This window comes from Anabrus simplex, chromosome 3, assembly GCF_040414725.1.
Source record: "Anabrus simplex isolate iqAnaSimp1 chromosome 3, ASM4041472v1, whole genome shotgun sequence".
Classification (NCBI taxonomy): Eukaryota; Metazoa; Arthropoda; class Insecta; order Orthoptera; family Tettigoniidae; genus Anabrus; species Anabrus simplex.
The window spans coordinates 311,751,344-311,778,970 of NC_090267.1; the positions used below are offsets into that span (position 1 = coordinate 311,751,344).

Genomic DNA, 27,627 nt, shown 5'->3' on the forward strand with positions numbered 1-27,627 from the left:
CGCCGGACAGGAGAAAGCGGCGAGTATATATACACGGAGCGAAGCGAGCTCGAGAACACACTAGAACTAGGTGACGTCACGGAGATTGCGCGTGGCGGTGTAGCAGATGAAGCAGTGGTGAGACAGGATAGCAAGCAGAAGGTTCATAGAGCAGCGCAATATAGTGTGCACTAAATCAAGACGGAGAAGCAGCCATAAGGTAGGCGAATTTGAGCTCGTAACACCTGTAAAAAGTAAACATACATAACTTGTTTTCTGAAAATCCACTAAAGGGGAACTAAAATAGGTGTGAATTTTTAAAATAAGCATATCTACAGTATATCTCAAAAACTTAATATGTTACAGAAGTGAAAACTGGTATTTTAATCCCTTTTAGAAATAAATAAACACGTATTTTTGTTTCTGTAAAAAAACATTTGGGGGGTGTAAAATGGACTGAAAATGATGTTGAAGTTTTTATTATTAGAATACTGTTATTTCAAAAACTGAAGATGTTACAGTCGTGAAAATTGGTAATTGGCATCTCCTTTAAAATTAAAGAAAAACATTTTTTTTTTTGTTTTCTGTAAATCCACTGAAAGGGGGCGGGGGTGAAAGAATTGAAAAATTGGTTGAATTATTTGTATGAGGATACTTATGTCTCAAAAACTAAACTTGCTGTATACGTGAAAAATGATATTTGGAATCTCCTTTAAAAGGAAAGAAACACGTGTTCCTTCGATTTCGTAAAATCCAGTTAAGGGGAGTGAAAGAATTGAAAATTAATCACTTGATGAGAATATTTATGTCTAATAAAGAATAAAGTTCTTACAGACGTGAAAATTGGTATTTAGAATCTCCTTTTAAAATAAAGAAACACGGAGTTTTGGTGGGAAATCAACTGGTGGGGGCGGGGGTTGAAAGGAGTTGAATTCCTTTTATGAGGACACATATATCTCAAAAACTAAAGATGTTACAGTATCGATAATTGGTGTTTGGAAGCTCCTTTATAAACACAGAAACGCGTATTCTTTGTTTTCGGAAAATTCACGTAAGGGGGGAGGGTGAAAGTGAAAAAATTGAATTCTTTTTATGAGGATACTTATATCTAAAAAATTGAAGGTTACAGGCTTGAAAACTGGTATTTCGGGTCTCCTTTAAACATATAGAAACACGTATCTTTTGTTTTCGGAAAGTCCACTTAGAGGTAGGGGGTGGAAAGGAGTGAAGAAGTTGAATTTTTATGAGGACACTTATTTCTCAAAAACTGAAGATGTTACAGACATGAAAATTGGCATTTGGAATCTCCTTAAAAAATAAATGAACATTTCTTCTTTTGGTTTCAAAAATCCACTTAAGGGGGGGTGAATAAATTGAAAATTTTTGTGGAATTCTTTGTATGAGGATAATTATATCTCAAAATCTGAAGTTTTTACAGCCGTAAAAATTGGTATTTAGAATCTCCATTAAAAATAAAGAAACATTTCTTTTGTTTTCAAAAAATCCACTTAGGGGGTGAATAAATTGAAAATTCAGTTGAATTCTTTGTATGAAGATGCTTATATCTCAAGAACTAAAGATTTTATACACGTGAAAGTTGGTATTTTGAATCTCCTTTAAAAATAAAGAAACACGCATTTCTTTGTTTTCGGAAAATTCACTTAAAGGGCTGAAAAGAATGTAAAAAGCGGGCGAAATTTTAAAGTGAGTACCTGTATATCTACAGTATATGTTAAAACTTAACATGTCAACAGACATGAAACTTGGTATTTGGAAAGTCCTTTAAAAATACAAGAAAACATATGTTTTGTTTTGTTTCCGTAAAAGGCACTTACGGGGGTTAAAAGAAGTGAGAAAATAGTTGAATATTTTTTTATTAGGATGCTTGTATCTCTAAAACTGAATATGTTACAGACGTGCAAATTGGTATTTGGAATCTCCTTTAAAAATAAATAAACCACTTTTTTTGCTTTTGCAAAATCCATTGAGGTGGGGGGAAGAACTGTAAAAAGCGTTGGATTCTTTTTATGTGAATATTTATATCTCAAAAACTGAAGATGCTGCAGACGTGGAAATTGGTGTTTGAATCTCCTTAATAATAAAGAAACGTTTTTTTTCCAACTTGAGAGAAGTCTGTTTCTCACATGTACTGTAGAGTTCTATATTGCATGGTCATCTTAGCCGCAAACGGCAATACCACAAACGTGGTTTGCAAAGCGCTTCTGTGGTAAATGAAATTGAATTTTTCGGTGGGTTTTTATACTTTAGGGATTTTCAGATAATGTCTTAGTACAGTACCAAGGAACGATTACCTTTATCACAATTACGAAATCCACGCGAGCGAAACTGCGGTCAACTGCTAGTACATTATAAAATGACGAAGCAGCGCTTCCCCTCCTCTCACCACTGAACAGGGTAATTACATCCGACACTCCCCTCAACCACTTACATGGCCAACCAAATCAACCTCAACGATCACGCACATTTATAAATTTTCCCAATCTTCATGTTAATTAATTCATTTCCGAACAACATTTCACGCTTTGTGTATTAGCATTCCATGAATCCCACAAGTAGCTACTGTGACGCTAAACGTCTGGAATGTGGGTAAGGAAAGTGGATTAGGATATTCTTATCCGTACTAAACTATCTGAATTTAGTTAATGCTCTCGCCACTCGAAATGTTTAGTAGGTTTTTATTTATCACTAAAAATCATGTCTTAAAAGATTCTCAATAATTCACTTTAATTTCATCAAAATCATTATCTTGCACATTTATTTATTTATTTATTTATTTATTTATTTATTTATTTATTTATTTATTTATTTATTTATTTATTTATTTATTTATTTATTTATTTATTTACTTATTTATTTATTTTATTTATTTATTTTATTTATTTATTTATTTATTTATTATTCTAGCAGCGGCGAAGGTTGGGCTCATGATCGTCTCTTATACTTAACCATGCCAATTACCCTAATACACAAGAATACATTACCTGTATAAGATGACGAAGCAGCACTTACCCTCACCCCCCTATCTCTCTACACTGAACATAGTTATTGCCTACAGCAAGCCCCTTCTGACTCTTCTGCATAGCAGCCACGACTGGAGCAAGGGAACAGGCTTCAGTCCAAACGTAGTCGCTGAAGGTAACGGTCGATCAGCAGCTTAGGTTAAGTACAGAAAACTTTCTCAAAGGTACTAAGGTGACAGAGAGGACTACTAAAATCATTATTTGTCTCACTTGTTCATAACATCACCAAATCACAATTCATCGACAAGTTCACGCAACGTAAATCAATCAATCAATCAATCAATCAATCACCTAGGGCAGTTGCCCACGTCGCAGATTTGCTATCTGTTGTTTACCTAGCCTTCGGAAATATATTGAACATCTCACTTGGTAAATTATTCCAGTCCCTAACTCCTCTTCCTGTACACGAATATTTGCCCCAATTTGTTCTCCTGAATTCCAATTTTATCTTCATATTGTGATCTTTACTATTTTCTTAAAAAAACACTTAAATGTTTTCGTCTACTAATATCATTCCACGCCATCCTTCCGCTGACAGCTCGGAACATACCACTTAGTCGAGCAGCTCGTCTCCTTTCTCCCAAGTCTTCCCAGCCCAAACGTTGCAATATTTTCATAACGTTACTCTTTTGTCCGAAATCATCCAGAACAAATCGAGCAGCTTTTATTTGAGTTTTCTCCAGTTCTCGAACCAAGTAATCCTGGTGAGGGCCCCACACACTGAAACAATACTCACGATATTGTATATTATATACGCATGATTTTAAGTGATTTGGTAGAATGTTCTTGTAGAAACATGTCATTCTTTGTTTATAAGTGCGTGTTGTTTCACATGTTATCATGTGTTATAATTAGCGCTTTCGACAGACCGAAAAGATTTAAAGTTACATTCACGGGTTAACTGAAAGAGAAATAATCACATTTTTATCTTCATATATATATTTTAATCATTAAAATGGAGGGGATTTTATGTTTTTGGGAGGAGTCATTCCCCATCACTACCTCTGCTTGTTAAATGATCAAAGTATGAACGCATGAGTGAATACTCAAATATTATTATACTTGGATTATAATTTACTAGGGTTTACTTTAGAATTGATATTTTACTAATTATTATTATTATTATTGTTACGGGGTTACTCGTGGACCAGCAGAGGTGAAAGAAGGTGCGGGCTGGAATGGGTCTAACTACAAGTCCGAAAGATGAATTAAAATTTCAGTAAAGGTTATATTTTCGAACATAGCAAGATTTAACAATTAACAATACCAAAACATTAACAATCTTTCACTAGGTGCGATTGCAATAACATATCAGATACCATGACAAAGTTTTTACAAGGTCAGTACATCCAAAATTTAGTAATCCGGGCTTCCAGCCCCTCGTTTAGCATTTCCTGAGCTCACGGCTTCCAGTTACAAGAAGGTACAAAGATTCAGGGGCAGAAAACCCCAAGTTCACGGAGCACTTGCTCCCACCAACAACATACCTAGCCTCCAAGAGGCACACCTTGTAAGTACAAAATTTTAAGGAAAGAGCTATCAGGCTCTCAAATTCTCAACATCAAAAATTTACAACACTCTGGCCTTCTATGACCCAATTTTACAATTTGAAACAGGGGTATCTCGTACCCAACCTACAAGGGCCTTTATGAAAAGGAACAGGTTAATAAAATGGCCCAAAATAATAACATGTCTGGAGGCGAGTACTTGCACTCCTACATGAAACTTGTTAAAACCTAAAGGGCATTAAGCCGATACACTGTGATAGTACATATATCACACCCCCGAATTATATGTAGAAGTTAGAGATATTATTGTCAGTATTCGATTTATTATTATTATTATTATTATCAGTATTATTATTATTATTATCAGTATTTCATTTGTATGTTTTGTCATTTATATTGGTAAGCTGGAAGATATCCACATATGTAGGTATGAGTAATTTGTTTTGCACCAGTGGGAAAACATTGCTGTAATAACTCTGGTAATTTGAATGAGTCATCTGGCTACCCCAGTGTCTGTTGTGATGTACTTGTGTCAGGAAATTCCATTTACTCATATGTATATATCCCAGCCTGATGAGATGAGCTTGTTGTTGTACCAGGGAAAGTTTGGTGATTCATGAAAACTCCCCAGATTTTGTTATTGTCTTGGGAGGAAGAAGTAGTTCAGGGCTTGGTCTTGATTTGAGATCACTCATGATTGGCTGGCAAGCACCAATCCAGACGTCTCATCTGAGAGGAGGGGGATGTTGATGTCTATAAAGGTTGGTCATACGGCGGCAACGAGAGAGGATTGTATAGGAGATTGTATGAGACATTGTAAGGGTGATTGTAGAGGTGTTTGTAAAGGAACGAGAAGGAAGATAACTACAACTACAACTACAACTGACGCACTGTACGGGAAGGAAGTGGTGCTGATACACGGTACGGGAGTGACACGGCAGCAATGGACTGGACTTCAAACGTTCGTGGAGCGTAGTCGTGTTATGTTTGTGGAGAGTGCTTGCGCATTAAGTATTGCAGCACTTGTGGCGGCCTAGCATTATATGTTGGTGAAAGCTATCTCAGACTTTCCATAAATTTATATGTTGAGGATCGACAGACGTGTGTATATATCTTTACAAGTGTTAAAATATGTGAACACAGTAGTACAAGGTACAGTATCTGTGTGAAGTGATAACTGCCGATTATGAGAATCGGTAAGTCGAATTGATATAGAGACAGTGAAGGGTATTTATCTTCATACATGTACATTGTTCATCGGACTATCTGCAAATGGTAGCTTAGTTCTCACTTTCGTTTTCCCACGATTTTCATTATTATTGTTGTTGTTGTTGTAAATATGGAGTCTTCCAGCAATATTTTATGTGTGTATTATATGTCTAATGTTGTATGTTGATGAGGTGCTCATGCACGGAATTTGTTCAGAATATAGTTAGCTATTTTAGAATCAGTGTTATTGATAAACCTAGGTGCAGTTCCTACCTAATTAGTCGTTTTCAGGAGGTTAGGTAAGGCCTGCAGCAGATGTACCAGTACGCAGCATTATGTACACGCCCTGGGATATAAAGTTTACCATGCTCTTATCTAAATTCGAGGGATCCATTCTGGTGAACTCTGGCGCCCATACTACGGACATTTCGGTTAATTATGCTTATTAATTTCATTAAGTTTTTGAGTAATTTTATTTATATATTTTTATTCATGATTTATTTATCAATAGTCATCAACTTATTACAATTGGCTTCCCAACGTGTGGCTGAATGATTGGTACATCTGTTAAGCTTATAAGCGTAGGTGCACTTGTCAGGTGTGGTTGGAATTCTGCAAACTATGTCAGTGAAGTGTTTTATATGTTTCATGTGTATTTTGGAGTATGAAGAAATGTTGTAGCGAGTCCAGTATTATAAAGTTGAGAAGTAGAGAGGTTTTGAAAGTTGCTGGTACTATGAATCAGGATAAGAGAAGTCAAAAGAATTCCACCACATCGAGTTTATCTAATTTAAGTGAGAATAGCGAAATGGCTGATAGTAGGAAAGATCAATCGGTAACGATAGGTGAGGAACCGAGTAACCCGTCTCAAACTCAGAATGTAGGGGATTTAGAGGAGGCCTCCATTCGTAGTTTGCTACAGTTGATTCTTATCCAAAATAAAGAGTTCAAGGATGAATTAAATGTTGTTAACAATAAGATTGATAATCAAAGTGTTGAATTAAATAGTAAGAGTGATGAAGTGTCCAGTAAGATTGATAGTCAAAGTAAGGAGTTAAATTCAGTGAGTGTTGAATTGTCCAGTAAGATTGATGGTCAGAGTAGAGAGTTGAAGAGTGAATTGAGTTTTTTAAGTAATGAAATATACAGTATTAATAGTGAATTAAATTCAGTTAGTACGGAATTGTCCAGTAAGATTGAGAATCAAAGTAAGGAGTTAAATTTAGTGAGTGTTGAATTGTCTAGTAAAATTGATAGTTTAAGTAGTGCTGTGAATGGTAGAATAGATGAATTGAACCAGAAGTTTGACCATCAAAGCAGGGAAATTCAGGAAGTCAGTAATAAGGTAGAAGCTCAAAGCTTGGAATTGACTGAGAAAATTGAATGCCGATTTAATGTAGTTAGGAAAGAATTTATTGAAAACAGCAAGGAATGTGATAAGAGAATAAAAATAGTGGAAGATAAAGTCGAAGAAATAGATCGAATTAAATCCAATCAGAACATTTTAGCGAAGCGTATAGATGAGAAGGATGAGAAATTGGAGAAAGACCTTAAGTCGGTAAAAGATGACCTCAAGTCAGTAGAAGGAAATGCCAGAATGGTAGTTGAAGAAGGAATTAAAGCATGTCATGTAAAATTAAGGCAGGAGATCAGTCAAATCCAAGTAGGAAGCAGTATATGTAATAGGTACGTATCTTGTACGAAGGACTCTGAATTACCCAAGTTTAATGGTCGGCAGTTTAATCCGATGGAATTCTTGAAAACGGTGGAGAAACGGTTTTCCAAGAATCTTGACGATGGTTTGATTGATTGGAGTATGGTTGATGAGATGTTGGATATTGCATTTGTTGGTGAAGCGAGATCCTGGTTTCAAGTTTACAGACAGGGTATTTCGAGTTTGGAGGAATTTAGGGAGAAATTTAGTTCTAAATTTTGGAGTGAAGCGATTCAGGGAAGGGAAAGAGATCGCGTGCTATTTGGCAAGTATAAACCTCAGGAAGGTGTATCTATGACGGAGTATTTCTTGGCGCATGTTCTGATCAGCCAGAATATTGAAGGTCTAGCATCGGAGAGAGATACAGTCCGCCAGATGTTGAGGCATTTTCCTGAGAAGGTCGGATTAGCTGCATGTATGCAGAATATTGTTACGATTAAGGAATTAGAGCAGCTGTTAGAGAGGTTTGATGCTTTGGAAGGGCAGGGGAGGACTAGGCAAAGTGAAGGTAGAAATTACGGGGATAATGGGAGACAAGGTAATCAGCTAGGGGGAGATAGGAATAATCAGAATTTCAGTCATTCTAGGCAAGGGAATCAGGGTGGTAATTCCGGAAGGGGAAACAGACACTCTAATCAGGGAGTTAATCACCAGGAATATTATGGCAGAAGACCTAATCAAGGGGAATCAGAAAGTAGGGGGCGTACGGATCAAAGACCTCCAGATCAAGTGCAGAGACATGATAATAGTGAACAGTCCATGTCAAATAATTTAAACCGGAATCGGACTTCTTAGTTGGGTCATATAGGCAGTCCGATACCGAAATTCCTATTCACGTGATGAAACAGGTAAGTTACGAGGTAGACGTGAAAGAGGAATCATTGTATGACCATGTGTTTTGTGATCAGGGAGATTTTGTGTATAGGGGGCGTGATGAAGGTAAGAAAGATGTGTCGGATGACTTACTTTGTACTAGTGGTGATGGTAATAGCGATGTTGCGATCGATAATCTTACAGAAGTTTCTGAAATTGTAAGTGAAATTTTTTGTGAAGTTGATGAAGGTTGTTTTGTGAGTGAAGAGTGTTTACGGAGTATACATCATGAGGATGTTTTTGTTGATTTAAGTGTACGTGAGGAGAGTAAAGTTAGGTCCATTATGTGTGAAAATGGTGACTTTGAGATTAATGAAACTTCTGATAAGAGAGTCGAAAGTAGCAGTGTTGTTGGCATGAAGGTGGTGCAAGTAGAAGCTGATATGGAAGGTGGTGAAGATGACTTGATTGTTGGGTCATTAAGTAGTAATGACAGCAATTTCGAAGTGTATTATGGTAAGAATTTCAGTAATAGAGTGAGCGTAAGTGAGAATGGAAGGGTGCGTGAGATGAAAGAAAGTCTATCCAAGCGTGTGTGTAATGTTTTATTTAATTCTGAGAGATGTGTGAAAGATTTGAATGACGTGCTGAGTGATATCGATGTGGAATGTGTGAAAAAGTATGTGATCTGTTTGCTTGCATTAATTATGGTTTTGTGGAAGTGTAAACGTAGTGAGATTCCCGCGCATTTCAGAAATTGGGATTTCTATGTTCCGAATGAAAGTTTGTATGATTCTTGTGTGACTGGATGGTACGAATCTTTGTGTGTGAGATAGAGTGTATTCTAGAAGTAGTTAGTTTTATTGCGGTACGCATTCCTCGTCTATCGATGCCGATCAGAAAACTATGCATAAGTTTTTTCAATTGTATCAGGGTCCGTATGCTGTGGACAGTAGTATAGGCAAGTGTGCTTAGCAGTTTCTAACCTCTGACAACAAGGTCTTTGTAGATATAGAGATAGGATCTGCACCTTGGAGGTATATATTATCAATTTTGAGTTAAGTGTACTGTAGTAAGAAGGGATTGTGTTCAATGGTATGTGAAACAATCAGAGTTGTGTGTATATAGCCATATTATTATTATTATTATTGTTTGGACAAATTGTATTTCGTGTGTGCGAATACAATGCAGTAGACGCAATGTATATATCATTATTACAGTAAATTATGTGTTCAGTTATGCCATTATAAGGTTATGTATGAAGTTCTGTTTTATGGTGAATCACAATATATGATATCATCGATTCACCAAGGGGGCGTTATGTGATAGTACATATATCACACCCCCGAATTATATGTAGAAGTTAGAGATATTATTGTCAGTATTCGATTTATTATTATTATTATTATTATTATTATCAGTATTATTATTATTATTATCAGTATTTCATTTGTATGTTTTGTCATTTATATTGGTAAGCTGGAAGATATCCACATATGTAGGTATGAGTAATTTGTTTTGCACCAGTGGGAAAACATTGCTGTAATAACTCTGGTAATTTGAATGAGTCATCTGGCTACCCCAGTGTCTGTTGTGATGTACTTGTGTCAGGAAATTCCATTTACTCATATGTATATATCCCAGCCTGATGAGATGAGCTTGTTGTTGTACCAGGGAAAGTTTGGTGATTCATGAAAACTCCCCAGATTTTGTTATTGTCTTGGGAGGAAGAAGTAGTTCAGGGCTTGGTCTTGATTTGAGATCACTCATGATTGGCTGGCAAGCACCAATCCAGACGTCTCATCTGAGAGGAGGGGGATGTTGATGTCTATAAAGGTTGGTCATACGGCGGCAACGAGAGAGGATTGTATAGGAGATTGTATGAGACATTGTAAGGGTGATTGTAGAGGTGTTTGTAAAGGAACGAGAAGGAAGATAACTACAACTACAACTACAACTGACGCACTGTACGGGAAGGAAGTGGTGCTGATACACGGTACGGGAGTGACACGGCAGCAATGGACTGGACTTCAAACGTTCGTGGAGCGTAGTCGTGTTATGTTTGTGGAGAGTGCTTGCGCATTAAGTATTGCAGCACTTGTGGCGGCCTAGCATTATATGTTGGTGAAAGCTATCTCAGACTTTCCATAAATTTATATGTTGAGGATCGACAGACGTGTGTATATATCTTTACAAGTGTTAAAATATGTGAACACAGTAGTACAAGGTACAGTATCTGTGTGAAGTGATAACTGCCGATTATGAGAATCGGTAAGTCGAATTGATATAGAGACAGTGAAGGGTATTTATCTTCATACATGTACATTGTTCATCGGACTATCTGCAAATGGTAGCTTAGTTCTCACTTTCGTTTTCCCACGATTTTCATTATTATTGTTGTTGTTGTTGTAAATATGGAGTCTTCCAGCAATATTTTATGTGTGTATTATATGTCTAATGTTGTATGTTGATGAGGTGCTCATGCACGGAATTTGTTCAGAATATAGTTAGCTATTTTAGAATCAGTGTTATTGATAAACCTAGGTGCAGTTCCTACCTAATTAGTCGTTTTCAGGAGGTTAGGTAAGGCCTGCAGCAGATGTACCAGTACGCAGCATTATGTACACGCCCTGGGATATAAAGTTTACCATGCTCTTATCTAAATTCGAGGGATCCATTCTGGTGAACTCTGGCGCCCATACTACGGACATTTCGGTTAATTATGCTTATTAATTTCATTAAGTTTTTGAGTAATTTTATTTATATATTTTTATTCATGATTTATTTATCAATAGTCATCAACTTATTACAACACAGGGGTATTCCCATACTATAGAGGTGACTCGTATAAGAAAAATAATTTAACACATTAATGAAGAGAAGAAAATCGGTTATGAAAACGTAGTCACCTCAAATCCAAATTGAAGGGGAGCTCGAGAGGGTAAAGCACTCTCTATCCCCGATTTACAGTATAGTAATAAGAAAATGTTTACATAAGCCGGCACTAAGTTACATTTTTAAACAGGTACGATACCTTGAAAAGGTTTCGAAACTTCCCCGGGGGTTAAACTGCTGATCAAGAAAGAAATAAAGATGTTAAAAGGCCACTACCTTTGCTGAAGAGCTGCTGCTCGAAGGAAGAGGCGCAACCCGCCCCCTGCTATACTTCCATACAATACGCTAGATGTTGTTGAAGTGGCGACGAGCCATGAAAATCAGCAGTTTTTAAACCCTCATGGAAGATTCGAGACCTTTCATGAATAATTAAGACACAATGAAACTGTTCGACCCTAAGCTTCTCACTTGAGGAGACGAAAGTTATTACCTTGGGACACATGAATATCAAATAAACTATATGTGGCTTGCCCGCAAATTGCCACGCAAATAGAAACAATTAACATCCCATGGTTTCCCATTTCTGTATGTGATGTTTGGGCGCCAGGGTTACAGTTTTAAACAAAACTGTAAACCAAAATTTATATTTACTAGCATAGAGACTTATACTTAAATCACAGGGGTAGGATTTTAAATAATTAACCATTAAGTATCGCTTAAGAAAGAAAATTAACGCAATATAAAATACAAATGAATTTATTATTCAAAAATAATGAGATGAATCGGAAAAGTTCCTTAAAGCGTAGAGGGATTTAGAATTTACATTACTCAAATTACTATTGCTTGCTTTATCTAATTGAAGCTCACCAATTGCAGTTTCCGTTGAAGTCATCTGGCTTCCGTGGTTACTCGTTCTCTTCTTCTCGACGTAGAATTGACTCCATGGACATCCTTCCTTCTCTGATGTGGTACGGGCTATCTGGACTAGCACTCCCTAATTGCCTAGTCTTTAAATTAGACATTGGCCCTATACTTGTAAAAACTGATCAGCGTTGATCGTATGAGGAGAAAATTCAGAGATATGAATTTTTCCATGTTAATAGAAATCTCAAATCAACTGAACTATACTATTTATACGGTACAGACTTGTACCAAATTCCATGGACTTGAACTAAACATAGTTCTTCGTCCAGAAGATTTACTGAATATAACATAAGCCATAAGCTTGTTTCGTCTCACGCAGATCCGATAACGTGACCGCAGCTGAGTAAAGTGTTAAAGCGACAACACACTGTAAAAAAGTAACTATGTCTCGGAGAGACCACACACTGTTTCAAAATCAATAACGTCGTTCAAAGTAGATGTTCACAGTAGAAGTTCTAATAGTAGTTAGGTTCTCAGCAGAAGTAGCGATGTGAGTGAGTATCTCGAGACTCCGTGTTAGATAATATCACCGGGCTCTCCCCACTCTTGGTAACAGCTTAATCTCAGATCTCTATATAACGAAGCATCTGATTCGTAAATCGCATTATCATCTCCCTCTTCTTTCTTCTTGACAAGACCAGTAGGCGTGGCGATGATGTAGCTTTCCGCATAGCAAGCCTCGCGCGCGGGTCGCTGTTTACTGCCTTGGCTCATGAGTTTAACCCAAGTGAGTCATGCTAAATTCCCCTGCTATAAGAATAACCTTTTCCGTATACACAAATATGAGATGAAATGACAACAACTATGTCTCAACATATTGACCATATTTACAATACATAATGAATTCCAATCCTACCTAATATAATAATTTAAATAATAAATGATGTTATAATTATATAATATGATTGCAAAAACCTTATTTACAAATGCTTGACGTAGAATAAATATGTTATTACGAATAATTCCCGATGGCGGATAAACTTGATATCTAGTGATATCGCGTAAAATGATAGTACACTAAATTAGTAGGGCTGGAGAAGCCTGGACGGTTACAACACCCACAGTCGTTTATTGGGTAGCTTACAGTTACACATCGACATTGGTAAAGAAAGACGCCATTGGCTGAAAATTAATGACAGAAATTTACGATTGGCTAATTTTAAAACTGGCGGAAAGAAAAGATTTATATTGCCAGCCTACAAATGAAAGAACGAAATTTAGTTATAGGAAAACTTATGAGTATAAAATATCTTCAAGGAAAGTTCCATCACTTCGCACCAGGGTGCATGATCATAGTTTTTGGTAGAGACATCTGTGAGAGAATGTCCACACTTCTTGATAATTAGTAAACAAAAACAATTCGAAATTAACACAGTGACATCTTCAGATAAACGGTTGAATTAATTCAGTTTTAAAGTTCAGAGTTTCAGCAGTAGAGGAGTACTTTAAGGCGGAAAATTCAAATGTGCGGCGTATAGGTGTACCAACCGGTACAATTATTATTATTATTATTATTATTATTATTATTATTATTATTATTATTATTATTATTATTATTATTATTATTATTATTATTATGCGTGAATGGTCCCTTTCGGAACACACGAAGCTTTACTTATGATTTCGTTTGCGGAGGATCCAGGATGCTTTCGTCTGTTGACTAAAGATCCTCTTCCTTTCTTCCGTCCACTTGGTACCTGCTGTTTTTGGTACTTCATTCTCTGGAGTAACTTCCCACTTGTCAATTTTCTTTCTATATATATTTCGGTTCAAAATTTCTTCAGGTTGAATTTGTGCGTTCTTCATGTCCGCTTTTGTTTGTTGTATCCAAGGAAAATTCTTCAGTTTATCAACTCTTTCAAGAACTTGGTGGGTTAGTCTGGTTTCTTGAAGCCTCTTAACATGTCCATAAAATTTTAGCCTTCTTTTCCTGAGGTCTGCCGCGATATTAGATCATTTTTCTGTGGATTTCCGGGTTTGGAGGCAGTACCCTTCTTCCGTGTGTTTTGGCCCTAAAAGTTTCATCTTCTTTTAGGATATTTTCCAGCTCGCCCTTTCTATGAAGCGTTAGAGATTATTATTATTATTATTATTATTATTATTATTATTATTATTATTATTATTATTATTATTATTAACTGTTTACCCTCCAGGTTCGGCTTTTCCCTCGGACTCAGCGAGGGATCCCACCCCTACCGCCTCAAGGGCAGTGTCCTGGAGCTTCAGACTCTTGGTCGGGGGATACAACTGTGGAGTATGACCAGTATCTCGCCCAGGCGGCCTCACCTGCTATGGTGAACAGGGACCTTGCAGGGGGATGGGAAGATTGGAAGGGATAGGCAAGAATGAGGGAAGGAAGCGGCCGTGGCCTTAAGTTAGGTACCATCCCGGCATTCGCCTGGTGGTGAAGTGGGAAACCACGGAAAACCACTTCGAGGATGGCTGAGGTGGGAATCGAACCCGCCTCTACTCAGTTGACCTCCCGAGGCTGAGTGGACCCCGTTCCAGCCCTCGTACCACTTGTCAAATTTCGTGGCAGAGCCGGGAATCGAACCCGGACCTCCGGGGGTGGCAGCTAATCAGAGGCGGACTATTATTATTATTATTATTATTATTATTATTATTATTATTATTATTATTATTATTATTATTATTATTATTATTATTAGTCTATTATCATTATTATTATCAGTTATATTGTTTAATTTTTGTATCAAAATCAAATTAATGGTAGTATGGCCTAAATTCGCTACCAGTAAAGACGATATTTATAAATGTGCATGCTTTGATTCATGTTTTCTGGTAAATATTTACATTCTGTGCTCGAAGAGTGGTCGTTTTAATCTGTGTTTTGTTCGCAGACATGGAGAATCATGGCGAATATTCCGCACGAAAGTACAGAAGCCAATCCTTCAATTACAGACGATCAAGAAGTACATCCAACCCATAGAAGATGTCACCAATACGTTTATAGAAAGGTAAAGTCTAATGAAATCCGTACGTTGTCATGAGTATGACTGGAGTCACTACTTACATAATAGCATGTGTGTTTGCTGCTTTTATTGTTATTGTTGTTGTCGTTGTTTTCGTAGCTGTTGTTGTTGATGCTGATGATGAGGGTAAATGAGCAGTGATTATTCACTGGGGAGGGGGGAGGAGCAGAATATCATAGCCATTCGCTCCATGAACGTTTGTTAAACTTCTTGCATGACATGTTTGAAAGTAGTATCTGTAGTGATGTACTCAACTGTTACTAGTACGGGGGTAATTTTTTAGTCCAGTCCTTGTCTGCATGGACAATGTACTGGCTTTCGGTTCATACGGTATCGGTTTCGATTCCTAGCAAGGCCGAAGTTTTCAACTGCGTATCGTTAAATACTCTGGGTCGAGGACTGGGTGTTTGTATTCTATTTAATACACTTCTCTCCATTTACACATATTACACAGAAACACGCAATGGGGAGTATATCTCCCATAGGATTGGCGTCAGAAAGAGCATCCAATCGTAAAAGTGGGCCAAATCCATACCCCTTGCTAACCCAATAAATTGCTAAAAGGCCAGGAAAAAGAAGAATACGAAGGAGAAGTAGAAGTGTGGTGTAAGTTTGAAGTATTAAAAGAAGGGTCCCTTTAATCACATCATCCAATGTGGAATGAATATTTTACAAGTATAATTTTTGCATTTAACCGATCGAGTTGGCATTGCGGTTAGGGGCGCGCAGCTGTTAACTTGCATTCGGAAGATAGTGGGTTCGAACCGCACTGTCGGCAGGCCTGAAGATGGTTTTCCGTGGTTTCCCATTTTCATACCGGGAAAATGCTGGGACTGTACCTTACTTAAAGCCACGGCCGCTTCCTTCCCGCTCCTAGATCTTTCGTATCCCATCATCGCCATAAGTCCGGCTCCATGGCTAAATGGTTAGCGTGCTAGCCTTTGGACACAGGGGTCCCGGGTTCGATTCCCGGCAGGGTTGAGAATTTTAACCATAATTGGTTAATTTCGCTGGCACGGGGGCAGGGTGTATGTGACGTTTTCATCATAATTTCCTCCTCATCACGACGTGCAGGTTGCCTACGCGTGTCAAATCAAAAGACCTGCATTTGGCGAGTCGAACTTGTCCTCGGACACTCCCGGCACTAAAAACCATACGCCATTTCATTTCATTGCCATAAACCTATCTGTGTCGGTGCGACATAAAGCAACTTGTAAAAAAGAAAAATTACCAACAATTCATCACCGATGCAAATAACATAGTCGTTTACTTAATGGACACTACTAATCTTCTTTTCATCCTTTTTTTTTCCATTTTTCCATTTATTACACATTGGTACTAGATGTGAAATTAGCTGGATGCCTTTCTTGACGTCAACCCTGAGTAAAGGGATGTATTCACTATTGCGTATTTCTGTTATGGTTGATAGTGTGAAGTGTTGTTTGTAACTGAAGATGTGTATCAAGAAGAATACAAACACCCTATCCCGAAACCAAAGGAATTAACTAGTTGCGTCTAAAATTCTCGGCGCGGGAGATAGTGGGTTCGAACCCCACTGTCGGCAGCCCTGAAGATGGTTTCCGTGGTTTCCCATTTTCACACCAGGAAAATGCTGGGGCTGTACCTTAATTAAGGCCACGTCCGCTTCCTTCCCACTCCTAGGCCTTTCCTATCCTATCGTCGCTATAAGACCTGTCTGTGTCCGTGCGACGTAAAATAAAATGTAAAAAAGAAATCTCGGTCCGGATAGGAATCGAGCTCAAAGCCCTGTGGCCCGAATCCATTACGCTAGCAATTCAGCCAATGAATCAGGCATACTGGCACTAAAAATAATGTTACATTAATATAGTAGGCTACAGTATATATAATTTTGCCACCTACCTTAGAGCAACCCATCGTAGGCCTATTACTAAAATTCTCCCCCATAAGTTGTGTGATTTTTGGAATTAATTGGAATTTGGTATGTCTCTTTTTAACCACTCCATTGAACGTATCACTGAAGCCTACCATTTTAGCACTGGTTTGGAAAATGCAATTGAATCGCTCATTTTGAAAACACTGAAAACACAGTATGTCCACATGACCATTTTTTGTTTCAGGATGCATGAAAACTGAATAGCACGTGTCAAATGACAGCATTGTTTCTACACATTAACTTACACTGCTGAGCTGCTTTGAGATATACCAGCCTACTATACGTCGTTCTGAAGTTCTATAATTCAAATCTCAATTGTGAGGTCACATGAGGAGTGTCTGTTCTAATGGTGCTATTTCCACTTTGAATTCAGTATTTCGTCCTATTTCGTACTATCGAATGCCATGATCAATCTAGACCAGAAAGATGTAATTCCTTAACATTTCTATCATACCCGATCATGGGTACGTTCCATGTGCCTTTTATTGAACCTTTCTTGCGATTTCCCACAACTTTCTTAAGGCGGAAATGGCGCTTTTTTAATAGCCAATTATTGGCAATTATTTTGGGAGAATCATTGTTATTTATTTAATGTGTTGTAAATATCTGTATACAGGGTGTTTTTCCACCATGTTAACTCTAGGAATTATCGAGAAGAGGGGACGGAACAGAAAAGGTCTAATGAACGTGTGTCCGGAAATGCATGGTTTGTCTATTAGGGACCATTTATTCAGTCATCCTTTGTTACAGAGACGGTGGTCTAATACGCGCTGTACCATGCAGCCACAGTCCGGCTCCATGGCTAAATGGTTAGCGTGCTGGCCTTTGGTCACAGGGGTCCCGGGTTCGATTCCCGGCAGGGTCGGGAATTTTAACCATCATTGGTTAATTTCCCTGGCACTGGGGCTGGGTGTATGTGTTGTCTTCATCATCATTTCATCCTCATTACGACGTGCAGGTCGCCTACGGACGTCAAATCAAATGGCCTGCATCTGGCGAGCCGCACATGTCCTCGTTAACTCCCGGCACTAAAAGCCATACGCCATGTCAATGTTGACATACAGGGCATATCATTTATCACGGTGTTTGTAGGCCACACAACCAGGCGAACTGGCCGTGCGGTTAGGAGCGCGCAGCTGTGAGTTTGCATCCAGGTGATAGTGGGTTCGAACCCCACTGTCGGCAGCCCTGAAGATGGTTTTCTGTGGTTTCCCATTTTCACACCAGACAAATGCTGGGGCTTGTACCTTAATTAAGGTCACGGCCACTTCCTTTCAACTCCTAGCCCTTTCCTATTTTATCGTCGCCATAAGACCTATCTGTGTCCGTGCGACGTAAAGCAAATTGTAAAAAACAGGAAAAAAATTCAGGCCACACACTACAAATAATATTTCATAAAGTGTTTTATAACCATCAAGAATATACTGTATGATTTTCTGGAGATGCTGAATTTTCTTCATGTTTATGTTGACCAACTATCCATAAATATGTTCTTGCGGCAATGTAGGAATAGTACGAGAATGATTTAACTGGAAGTTGATCATTCATTCGCCATCAACAACGTTCCGTATGTGCACAGCTGGGTACATCGATGTGTAACAGGAGTGTTAATAATGATAATGGCTTGCGGCCTCCGAAGAGGCCTGCTACAGGTCTTTCGAGTTGACGTCTTAAAGGCGACCTTCGCATCTATGACGAATTCTAATTATGAAGACGGCACACACGCCCAGCCCCCTAGCCATCGGAAATACCCAATGAAGGTTAAAATCTCCTACCCAGCCAGGAATCGAACCCGAAATCCTCTGGACCAAAGGCCAGCTCGGTAACCACTTAGCCATGAAGCCGGACAGCAAAAGTGATGGAACTGCTTCTCAGTTCGTGGAAGTTTCCCGGACACAAGGAGTTTTCAATTAGATCCTCAGACATTGCAGTATTTAACCAACGCGTCAAACCATACATATTCCCTGAACATGCGGCATTTTTTGACACATGAAAGAATGTCTTTCAAACTACACATCTGAGCACGTAACACACTTCTCCAAAAAATGGACATACGGTATTTTAAAAGATACCGATTCATTTGTATTCTGCATTAAACGCCTATAAGCTATTGCAGAAGACTGCACAACACGCGACTATTCACCAAAGCTACAGTGACACTGAAATTGAAGCAGAACAGTTATTCGACATTTTTTTAACTCGCACCGACACAAATAGCTATTTTGGTGACGATAGGACAGGACTAGGAAGGAAGCGACTGTGGCCTTGATTAAGGTACAACCCCAGCATTTAATTAATGTGAAAATAGGAAACCACTAAAAACCATCTTCAGGGCACCCGATATCGGGGTTCGAACCCACTATCTCCCGAATGCAAGCTCACGTTAACAAACCGCGTAGCCAATACACTCGGTAATCATGATCATTCATTACGTTCTATAAAACATCTCTGCACAGCAGGAACTTTGCACAATGTAAAATTTGCCTAAACTACACAGAACACACTCTTTCGTTACTGGGCGAAAATTATTTTATTGACTATGGTTATCTTACACGCTAATAATGATTAACTACTTGGACAATTTTACTGAAATGGTGTGTGGCTTCCGAAGAGGTTTGGTGCTGGTCTTTCGAGTTGACGCCGGCGACCTGCGGACAAGTTTACTACTGAACAAGTAGGGCCCTACTGGTGGTTTGACCAAAAAAAGTGACCTAGTATGTTAGAAAGTGGGTAAATTTTAAATGTTAATCTATTATTTCATTTCTTCTCTTTTTTCGTTAGGGGCCGATGACCTAAATGTTAAGCTCTTTAAGCAACAATCATCATCATAATTTAACGTATTTATACAGTTTAGAATGATAAATAGCAGAATCCTATATTTTCCACGAAGTCACGCTACTCCTTAGCGAGAATTAAGAAATACACCAGAGTGGCAAAATTGCATAAACTATATCATGTTTAGACCTAGTAATTTCAGGCATGAAGGAAATTAAGTTTCAGGTGTCTAAAATAGGGTAAAAAATTAATAAAATAGGCATGAAAATTTAAAATGCGTTTTAAAAATGCCACGATAAAATTCATCAATCAATAAATCAATACTGATCTGCATTTAGGGCAGTCGCCCAGGTGGCAGATTCCCTATCTGTTGTTTTCCTAACCTTTTCCTAAATGATTCCAAAGAAACTGGAAATTTTTTGAACGTAAGTTATTCCAATCCCTAAATCCCCTTCCTATAAATGAATATTTGCCCCAATTTGTCCTCTTTAATTCCAACTTTATCTTCATATTGTGATCTTTCCTACTTTTATAAACACCACTCAAACTTATTCGTCTACTAATGTCATTCCACGCCATCTCTCCGCTGACAGCTCGGAACATAGCACTTAGTCGAGCAGCTCTCCTTCTTTCTCTCAATTCTATCCAGCCCAAACTTTGCAACATTTTTGTAACGCTACTCTTTTGTCGGAAATCACTCAGAACAAATCGAGCTGCTTTTCTTTGGATTTTTTCCAGTTCTTGAATCAGGTAATCCTGGTGAGGGTCCCATACACTGGAACCATACTCTAGTTTTTACAGCATTTTACAGCATAGAAAATATCAGTAATATTGTCAATTTGCGACATGAGGATATGTCGCACTTGTGGACACAGCACCACACACATGCATAAAAACTCATGGCTGGTTATCGTACATGCAGTACAGACACTATTGTTGCGTGTACTGTAATTCACACCGCAAAGCTTGTCTCGGCTGTGTTTCTAAGCTCAGAATCAGTTGCATTGTCGAGACAATCTAACAGTTGTTGATTTCTTATTTATTATGCCTTGCTACCTGGAAAGTTTCTCAAAATTCCTCCATAGTTCCCAGCAGCCCTGTCTGCAATGTAACTGATAACTTTGGGAGACCAGCCCAAAACAGGGAAATTACGGGAATATCATCAGAGGTGTTCAGGATAGCTTTGTCCTTTTCGCGTGAAATCACTGTTAACTTATTGTTGCAATTCAGTTACACCATGTGCTGTACGGAGCAACGAGCAGGAACATTGTAGGTTCAAGAAGACCATCAGAAACAAATTATCACTTTTCAGAACTCAATCAAAGTTCAAAGATGGACAATATCATGCAGAACTATCAATAATTAGCGCAAAACCCATTTGAGTTATGTTAGGCTCTATGAAGTTCTTCTAGTAACCCGTATTTCACATTAATCTTGAGCATAGGTTATTTTTTTTACTATCCCTTCGTCATAATCCTCATTATCATCATTGTCATCAACACTTGTGAATCTGTCCTTGGACAGGTTTCAACTGAACTCTTCCTTCCAGCGTGTCCGGTCCTTAGAAAGTCTTGTAAGCTCTTTGTACTTCCTTCCCATTTTCAAATCAGTCAATATACCAAATGTTTTTCTTCCACTTCCTCTTCCTCTTCCTCTTCTTCCTAAATTCTTTCCTACCATTTTTTTTGTAGAAAATCTTTCCACAGAATGTGTTCAATCCAAACTGCTTTATTTTTCCTTATTGCCTTGATGTAGGTTCGTTCTTCCTTCACTCTTCTCAGTACTTCGATGATGCTCATCCTATCGTTCCACGTGATTGTCATCGTCCTTCTCCACAGCCACATTTCAAAGATTTCTAGACAGTTTCTTTCTTTCCGTCTGTGTTTCTCGGACAGCCCATGTTTTCGATCCATATACAGTAGAACCACACTCCAGACGAAACATATGGCGAAACCTTTCGTTAGTGTTAGGTTGATATATTTTGCAGCTGATTTACCTTTCTGAAGGCTTCCTCTCCGTAGGCTATCATTCCTCTAATTCCCTCCGTACAACTTCCGTTGATTCCGAGGACTATGTTCCACTATTTAATAGCCTAGATCCTTGGTAAAGAAATAATAATCTTACCTTCAATGCTGCATTATAAACCAATGATAATTTGAAGGATGGAGTTTTTGACAAAGAATCCGTTTACTGTTTCGTTCTAGTACTAGGACCCCCGGTAAAGTATATGTGTATCAAAGAAAGTGTATACCCGACTTCCTTCAATGATGTCAAAACTATAAAAGATAGCAAAAATACAATAACTGGCTTCAAAAGAGGAAGGTCCAAAGAGTCTACCCAAATAGCTTTGAAAGTCAGGTGACATAAACGGGAACACCCGAACATCCGCCATTTTGTGGTGAAATCGGAACTCGGAGCGTGCGGTACCGCAACGTGATAGTACGTACCACGAGGTGTCCTTTGTTTCGTTAGATGGCTAGATGCGTGAAAAGGGAAATATTTGGGAATTGTGTGGGCATTTTCAAAATATCTCAGTATATTAATAAAAAGAAAATTAAAATGCGCCGCAAAAGTAGAAATAATGAGTCCAACAGAATCGAATAAGCCTAAAATGTTCGAGTCTGAGTACCTCTAGACAGCATAAGATACCGAGAGGGTGAGTAACATGAGCCATAAGTGAGTGCATCTACTGCGCCCCTCTAGACTGGAGATAGATAGAGCCATGCGCGGATGTACAAAATATTATCCGTATCCGCACTCGCATCTGCGAATGTTATCCGCATCCACGAATGTTATCCGCATCGACGATTGTTATCCGCGGATATTGTAAATATTTAACTACAATATATTTCACACAAGATATTGAAACGGATAGATCTGTTAACACAATACAATAGGCCTGACACCTGGCACCAGAACCCCTACAGGCAGAGGTTTATGAGGGATTTTCTCTTGCGACAACTACAGACATACTGACCTTTGTTTCTTCCTTCCAATAATTGCGGTCCGGAGCCAGTTAGGCTTAAGTCAGATTTACGGCTTGGTGGTCTAAAGGCTCTTTATATATCACCATTCTCCCATACCACTGTCATGGGTCACCTAACCACAAGCAAAACTAAGAATACACCTGAGTGAAAATTAATAAACTTCATTATTTAGAAATTATCAGCAAAATTATCAGCAATGCCATACAGTTTGCATCCGCCAAGAAAGTAATTTCGCGGATATCCATGCAGGGCTCTAGAGATAGATAGTCCTGGTCCTGAAAACACTCGAGAAGATGTCATCGAAAAGCTGGAGATTGGACATAGTGTGACACCACATCACAAGAGGAAGGTACAGCCTAATGAAATACTCTATCTAAAGTATGCACATTCACTTACTTCTAACACCCCCGTAACCTATTATACCCGTAAAAGACCTGCGGCTGTTGCTTCGATACAGCCCATGCACATTTTTTATGAACAGTGGTGAAAAAATATGACAGTATGAACAATAGTGGAACGACTTACGACTTTGTCTGTCTAGCAGCAGCTCTTATGAAATAAACAAACAAGACGAGAAAGTTGACAAAAGATCGACACATGTCCTTGAGTGAGTTACAGCATCATTAGCAAGCAAGTATTGACAGAAGAAAAGCAATATTTACATTCCATTCTCTTTCTTTTCGTTGAGCTGAAAATGATTTGCACAAACGCTGGTAGAATTACCTTTACCCTTGAAAGATATGTTATAATGTGAAGGTTATATAATCTATACCGTATTCCAGTACATTTGATATCCTGTAGTCAATAATAGCCTGGGATGGATGAGAATCTAGTCATTTCTAAACCTCTCCAGCAGTTTTACGTTCATTGTATTCCCAACAGTTCCACCATCCGATGCCAGATGCCACTGAGAGGGCATTCTAGGAAAATAAATAATGGCCTAATAATAATAATAATAATAATAATAATAATAATAATAATAATAATAATAATAATAATAATAATAAAGCTATTGGTTTCATGTCCCCACTGACTACTTTTACGGTTTTCGGAGACGTTGAGGTGACGACAATTTATCCCGCTGAAGTTCTTTTGTGTGCTGATAAATCCATCCATAAGAGGTTTACGTATATGAACACCTTTAAATACCACCGGACAGAGACAGGATGGAACCCATCAACCTGAGTTCAAACGGCCAGCATTAGAGAAATGATGAGTTAGGTTGTGTCCCGTTGTTTTCCTCACTTAGCCAGACGTAACTACTACATTGTTGAGCGATGTTATTAGAGATAGCTACCGTTTTGGCGAAATGGCACTGTAGACGCCAGGCGAATGCAATAAAACACATGACTGCGATAACGCCAGACCTCATGCTGGCCATGCGAGTAACAGTTGAGTTCAGGATGGGTAAGACATGACATCTAATCGCATTTGATGGCGGAAAGATTGTCGGCTCCAGCATTATAGGTCATTCCATTCTGAAGTCGGCTTTCCATTGGCCATTGTGCCCACAAGGCACCGTGAGTACGCGGATTCGAGGAAAACCAGAGTCAACTGTCATGGTGTACAAGATGTTGTTTTCAGAAGTGACCGTCGGCTAGCTTGGATGGTAAGAGCGGATAGATGGGTCACAGTGCAGAAGATCACCCGCGAATTCATTGCTAGATAACAGTGGAGTGTTAGCAATCATTTCCTCCAATGGCGTACAGAAGCCATTTGTCCTCTAGGAGACCTCTCCTCATCGCACGTCATAAGGCACTAAGACGTATATGGACAAAGGAACATCGCCATTGAGCTCTCGGAGGATAGTAAAAGATCACCTGTACAGTTGAGACGAGGTACCAGTTGGTACACGTCGATGGCGGGGGCATACTTGCGTCGTCAAACACATGAAGCAATGGATCCCTCTTCCCAGCAGGCTTATGATAGTGATCGCATCATGTGGAGACTGTTCTCGTGAGATGAAATATGGTCCCTGGTATATCTTCTAACGTCCGTCACCGGCGAAATATACAGGAACCTACTGTCAGATCATATCCACCCATTTGTTCGCCTTCAGCATCCTGCAGGAGACTACACTTACAAGAATACATTGCACTCGATTCTCGCACTCACATGGTGGCCGATTGCTTCGATTAACACTTCATGGGCATGAGGGGGCTTGCCTACCCCCCCCCCCCTCCCAACGTCATCTGACCTCAATCCTATTGAACACATCTGGGATGCTGTCGAAAGGGATGTGTGCGCCTTGATTATTGTTCCGACAAATCTCCATGCATTATGGAAGGCTGTGCAGCGGTCATGGATGAGGATGGCTTCCCAACGCTTCCAGTGTCTTATGGAAACGAACTAACTTCGTAAAAGCGACAATTACCTACAATATTACATTCGTAAAAAGGAAACCGCACTGAGCAACAGGGGCTGCCTGGCCGAGGCGGTAAAGGCGTGCTCGGTTCGCCCGGAAGGACGTGGGTTCGAATTCCCGTCAGGAAGTCGTAAAATTTAAGAAACGAGATTTCCACTTTCGGAGGTGCATATGGCCCTGAGATTTACTCATCCTACACCAAAAATGAGTACCAGGTTAATTTCTGGAGGCAAAGGCGGCCGGGCATAGAGCTAACCACTCTACTCCATCACGTGCCGCGGTTAACAATGGTGGAAGCCTTTACCTTCCACTCCTCCAAGGGCCCCTCATGGCCTGTACGGGGGTGGCTTTGTCTTTGTCTTTCTTTGCACTGAGCAACGTGACTGAACTTCTACTGCTATTAAAAGTAACAAAAAATAGCCAGAAATGACTGATAAATAATCAATACACTCAAATTGCAATGTACTTATGGAGTCTCGTTAGTCGTCTTCCGGCAGTGGTTCAGTTCACTCCATACTTCACCTAACAACCATGAAGCATTTACACTAATTATGAACTGGTCAATCGCAGAGGACATAATCTTATCTAAAATCATTGTTGTCCCTCTCCCTTCGCTATATGGTCAACATGTGCCCGCCCTTCTCAGCTGTTATATGAGCAAGTCCTTCGTTAATGCAAGGAATACAAGTCCCTTAACGTAAAGGTCGTGTTTTGCTCGTTGAACACTAACAGCTTACGTCAACGAATCGATTTCTTTCACCGATAATTTTCACAAAATTTGTAGAACACGTTTAAAACCAACTGTTTTCACCATTTTTCAGAGTCTTATTAGACCGATGTTCCACAAATCCCGCCATTTTGACACTACGACGCTATTCGTAACTAAACACGCCTGTACTATTTAACGATACAACAGAAATATAATGTTCTCGAAAACATTTAGTTAAGTTAAAAGATGCCATAAATTTAATAACATAGGAAATATTGTTTCAATAACGCTTCACAGCCGACAGACAATCAGAATGCGACCTCCGTACCTGCATTCACTGCCTTCGGTATTTGTTTATATCGGGCTCCAGCTTCCATCGAACAATCTATAGAAAACATAGCACACTTTAACACTTCACGAGGTCGATGTTTGATCCCTTAAAGCAGTACTCATTGTCATCTACATCATTTACATATCACCAGAAATATAGACAAATAATATTTCAACTTATAACTTTGGCCGGTAGGGTCTGTCATCTAAGGTTCAGTATTGTGCGATTAAGTTCAAAGAATTCTCGCTCTCGATGATATATGTGTTGCGGGTCAGTATTTCTCCCACATTATCCCACAGCGGTTTTCGCAGGCGCAACGACGATATAGACTTAATTAAGGTGCAGCCCCAGCATTTGCCTGGCGTGAAAATGGAAAACCATGGAAAACCATCTTCAGGGCTGTCGACAGTGGGTTTCGAACCAGCTACCTCCCGAAAGCAAGCTGACAGCTACTTGATCCAAACCGCGCAGTCGCTTGCTCGGTCAAATAAGAAGAAGAAGAAGAAGAAGAAGAAGAAGAAGAATAGGCCTAAGGAAGTGCACGTGGCCTTAATTAAGGTACGGCTCTAGAATTAGCCTGGTGTGAAAGTGACGGAAAAGCCATCCTTAGAGCTGCCGATATTGGGTTTTGAACTCACTATCTCCCGAATGCAAGCTCACAGCTGTGTGACGCGAACCGCGTAACCAACTCGCTCGGTGTGCGCTACTGTATTAACATAACCTTTTATTAACTCAAGCTAGGAAACTGCCTTATTCCTGCTCAGAATAACTCATTTATTATCCTATGGATGGCCTATGTAACAATGCAATGGGTTTTGTCCAACACAAACAGTTCCCTTATCAGCCGCTAAATGATTTGCAAAAAGAGGTATCGATTCCCTTAGTAGTGAGCTGTTTTCCTTGCTGTTTCCTTTTATTTACTTTTTTTTACAGTCGGCTTTACGTTGCACAGACACGGATAGGTCTTATGAAGACGATGGGATAGGAAAGGCCTAGGAGTGGGCAGGAAGCGGCCGTGGCCTTAATTAAGGTACAGCCCCAGCATATGCCTGGTGTGAAAATGGGAAACCACGGAAAACCATCTTCAGGGCTACGGACAGTGGGATTCGAACCCACTATCTCCCGGATGCAAGCTCACAGCTGCGCGGCCCTAATCGCACGGCCAACTCGCCCAGTGTTTCCTTTTAAAAATCAGGACAACTGGAGAGAGTATGTAAATTCCGCTAAGTAGATTTTGAGTGCGATAATACACATGCGCTAATTAACCCAGACGGACTGGTTTGGTGACTATGTTTCTTCTACCTTGCGTCCAGCGGTAACTACCGCGGATTTTTACTCATGTTCACATATCGGCATGGCATCCTGTAATTAAATAATATTGAGATATATCTCTCTTTCTGCTTGTGTTTGACATTTGTTTACCGTCAGACAAGGCGGAACTAGTCAGTTGAGGGTTGAAGTGGCAGTTCTAAACAGAGCGTTCAACCGCCAGTTTTGAGCGAGGAAAAATGATTTGTTTGCATGCATGT

The 27,627-nt window shown here is 39.2% G+C and overlaps 1 protein-coding gene across 1 annotated transcript in view; it reads left to right on the plus strand.

Annotated features, from left to right (window-relative positions):
- The window catches only part of LOC136867266 (probable cytochrome P450 301a1, mitochondrial), a 145,365-nt gene that overhangs the window by 54,519 nt on the left and 63,219 nt on the right, over nucleotides 1–27,627 (plus strand). The window contains exon 3 of the mRNA XM_067144410.2: nucleotides 14,885–15,001. Within this exon, the coding sequence (XP_067000511.2) occupies nucleotides 14,885–15,001 (117 nt within the window). The remainder of the gene's footprint in view (nucleotides 1–14,884; nucleotides 15,002–27,627) is intronic.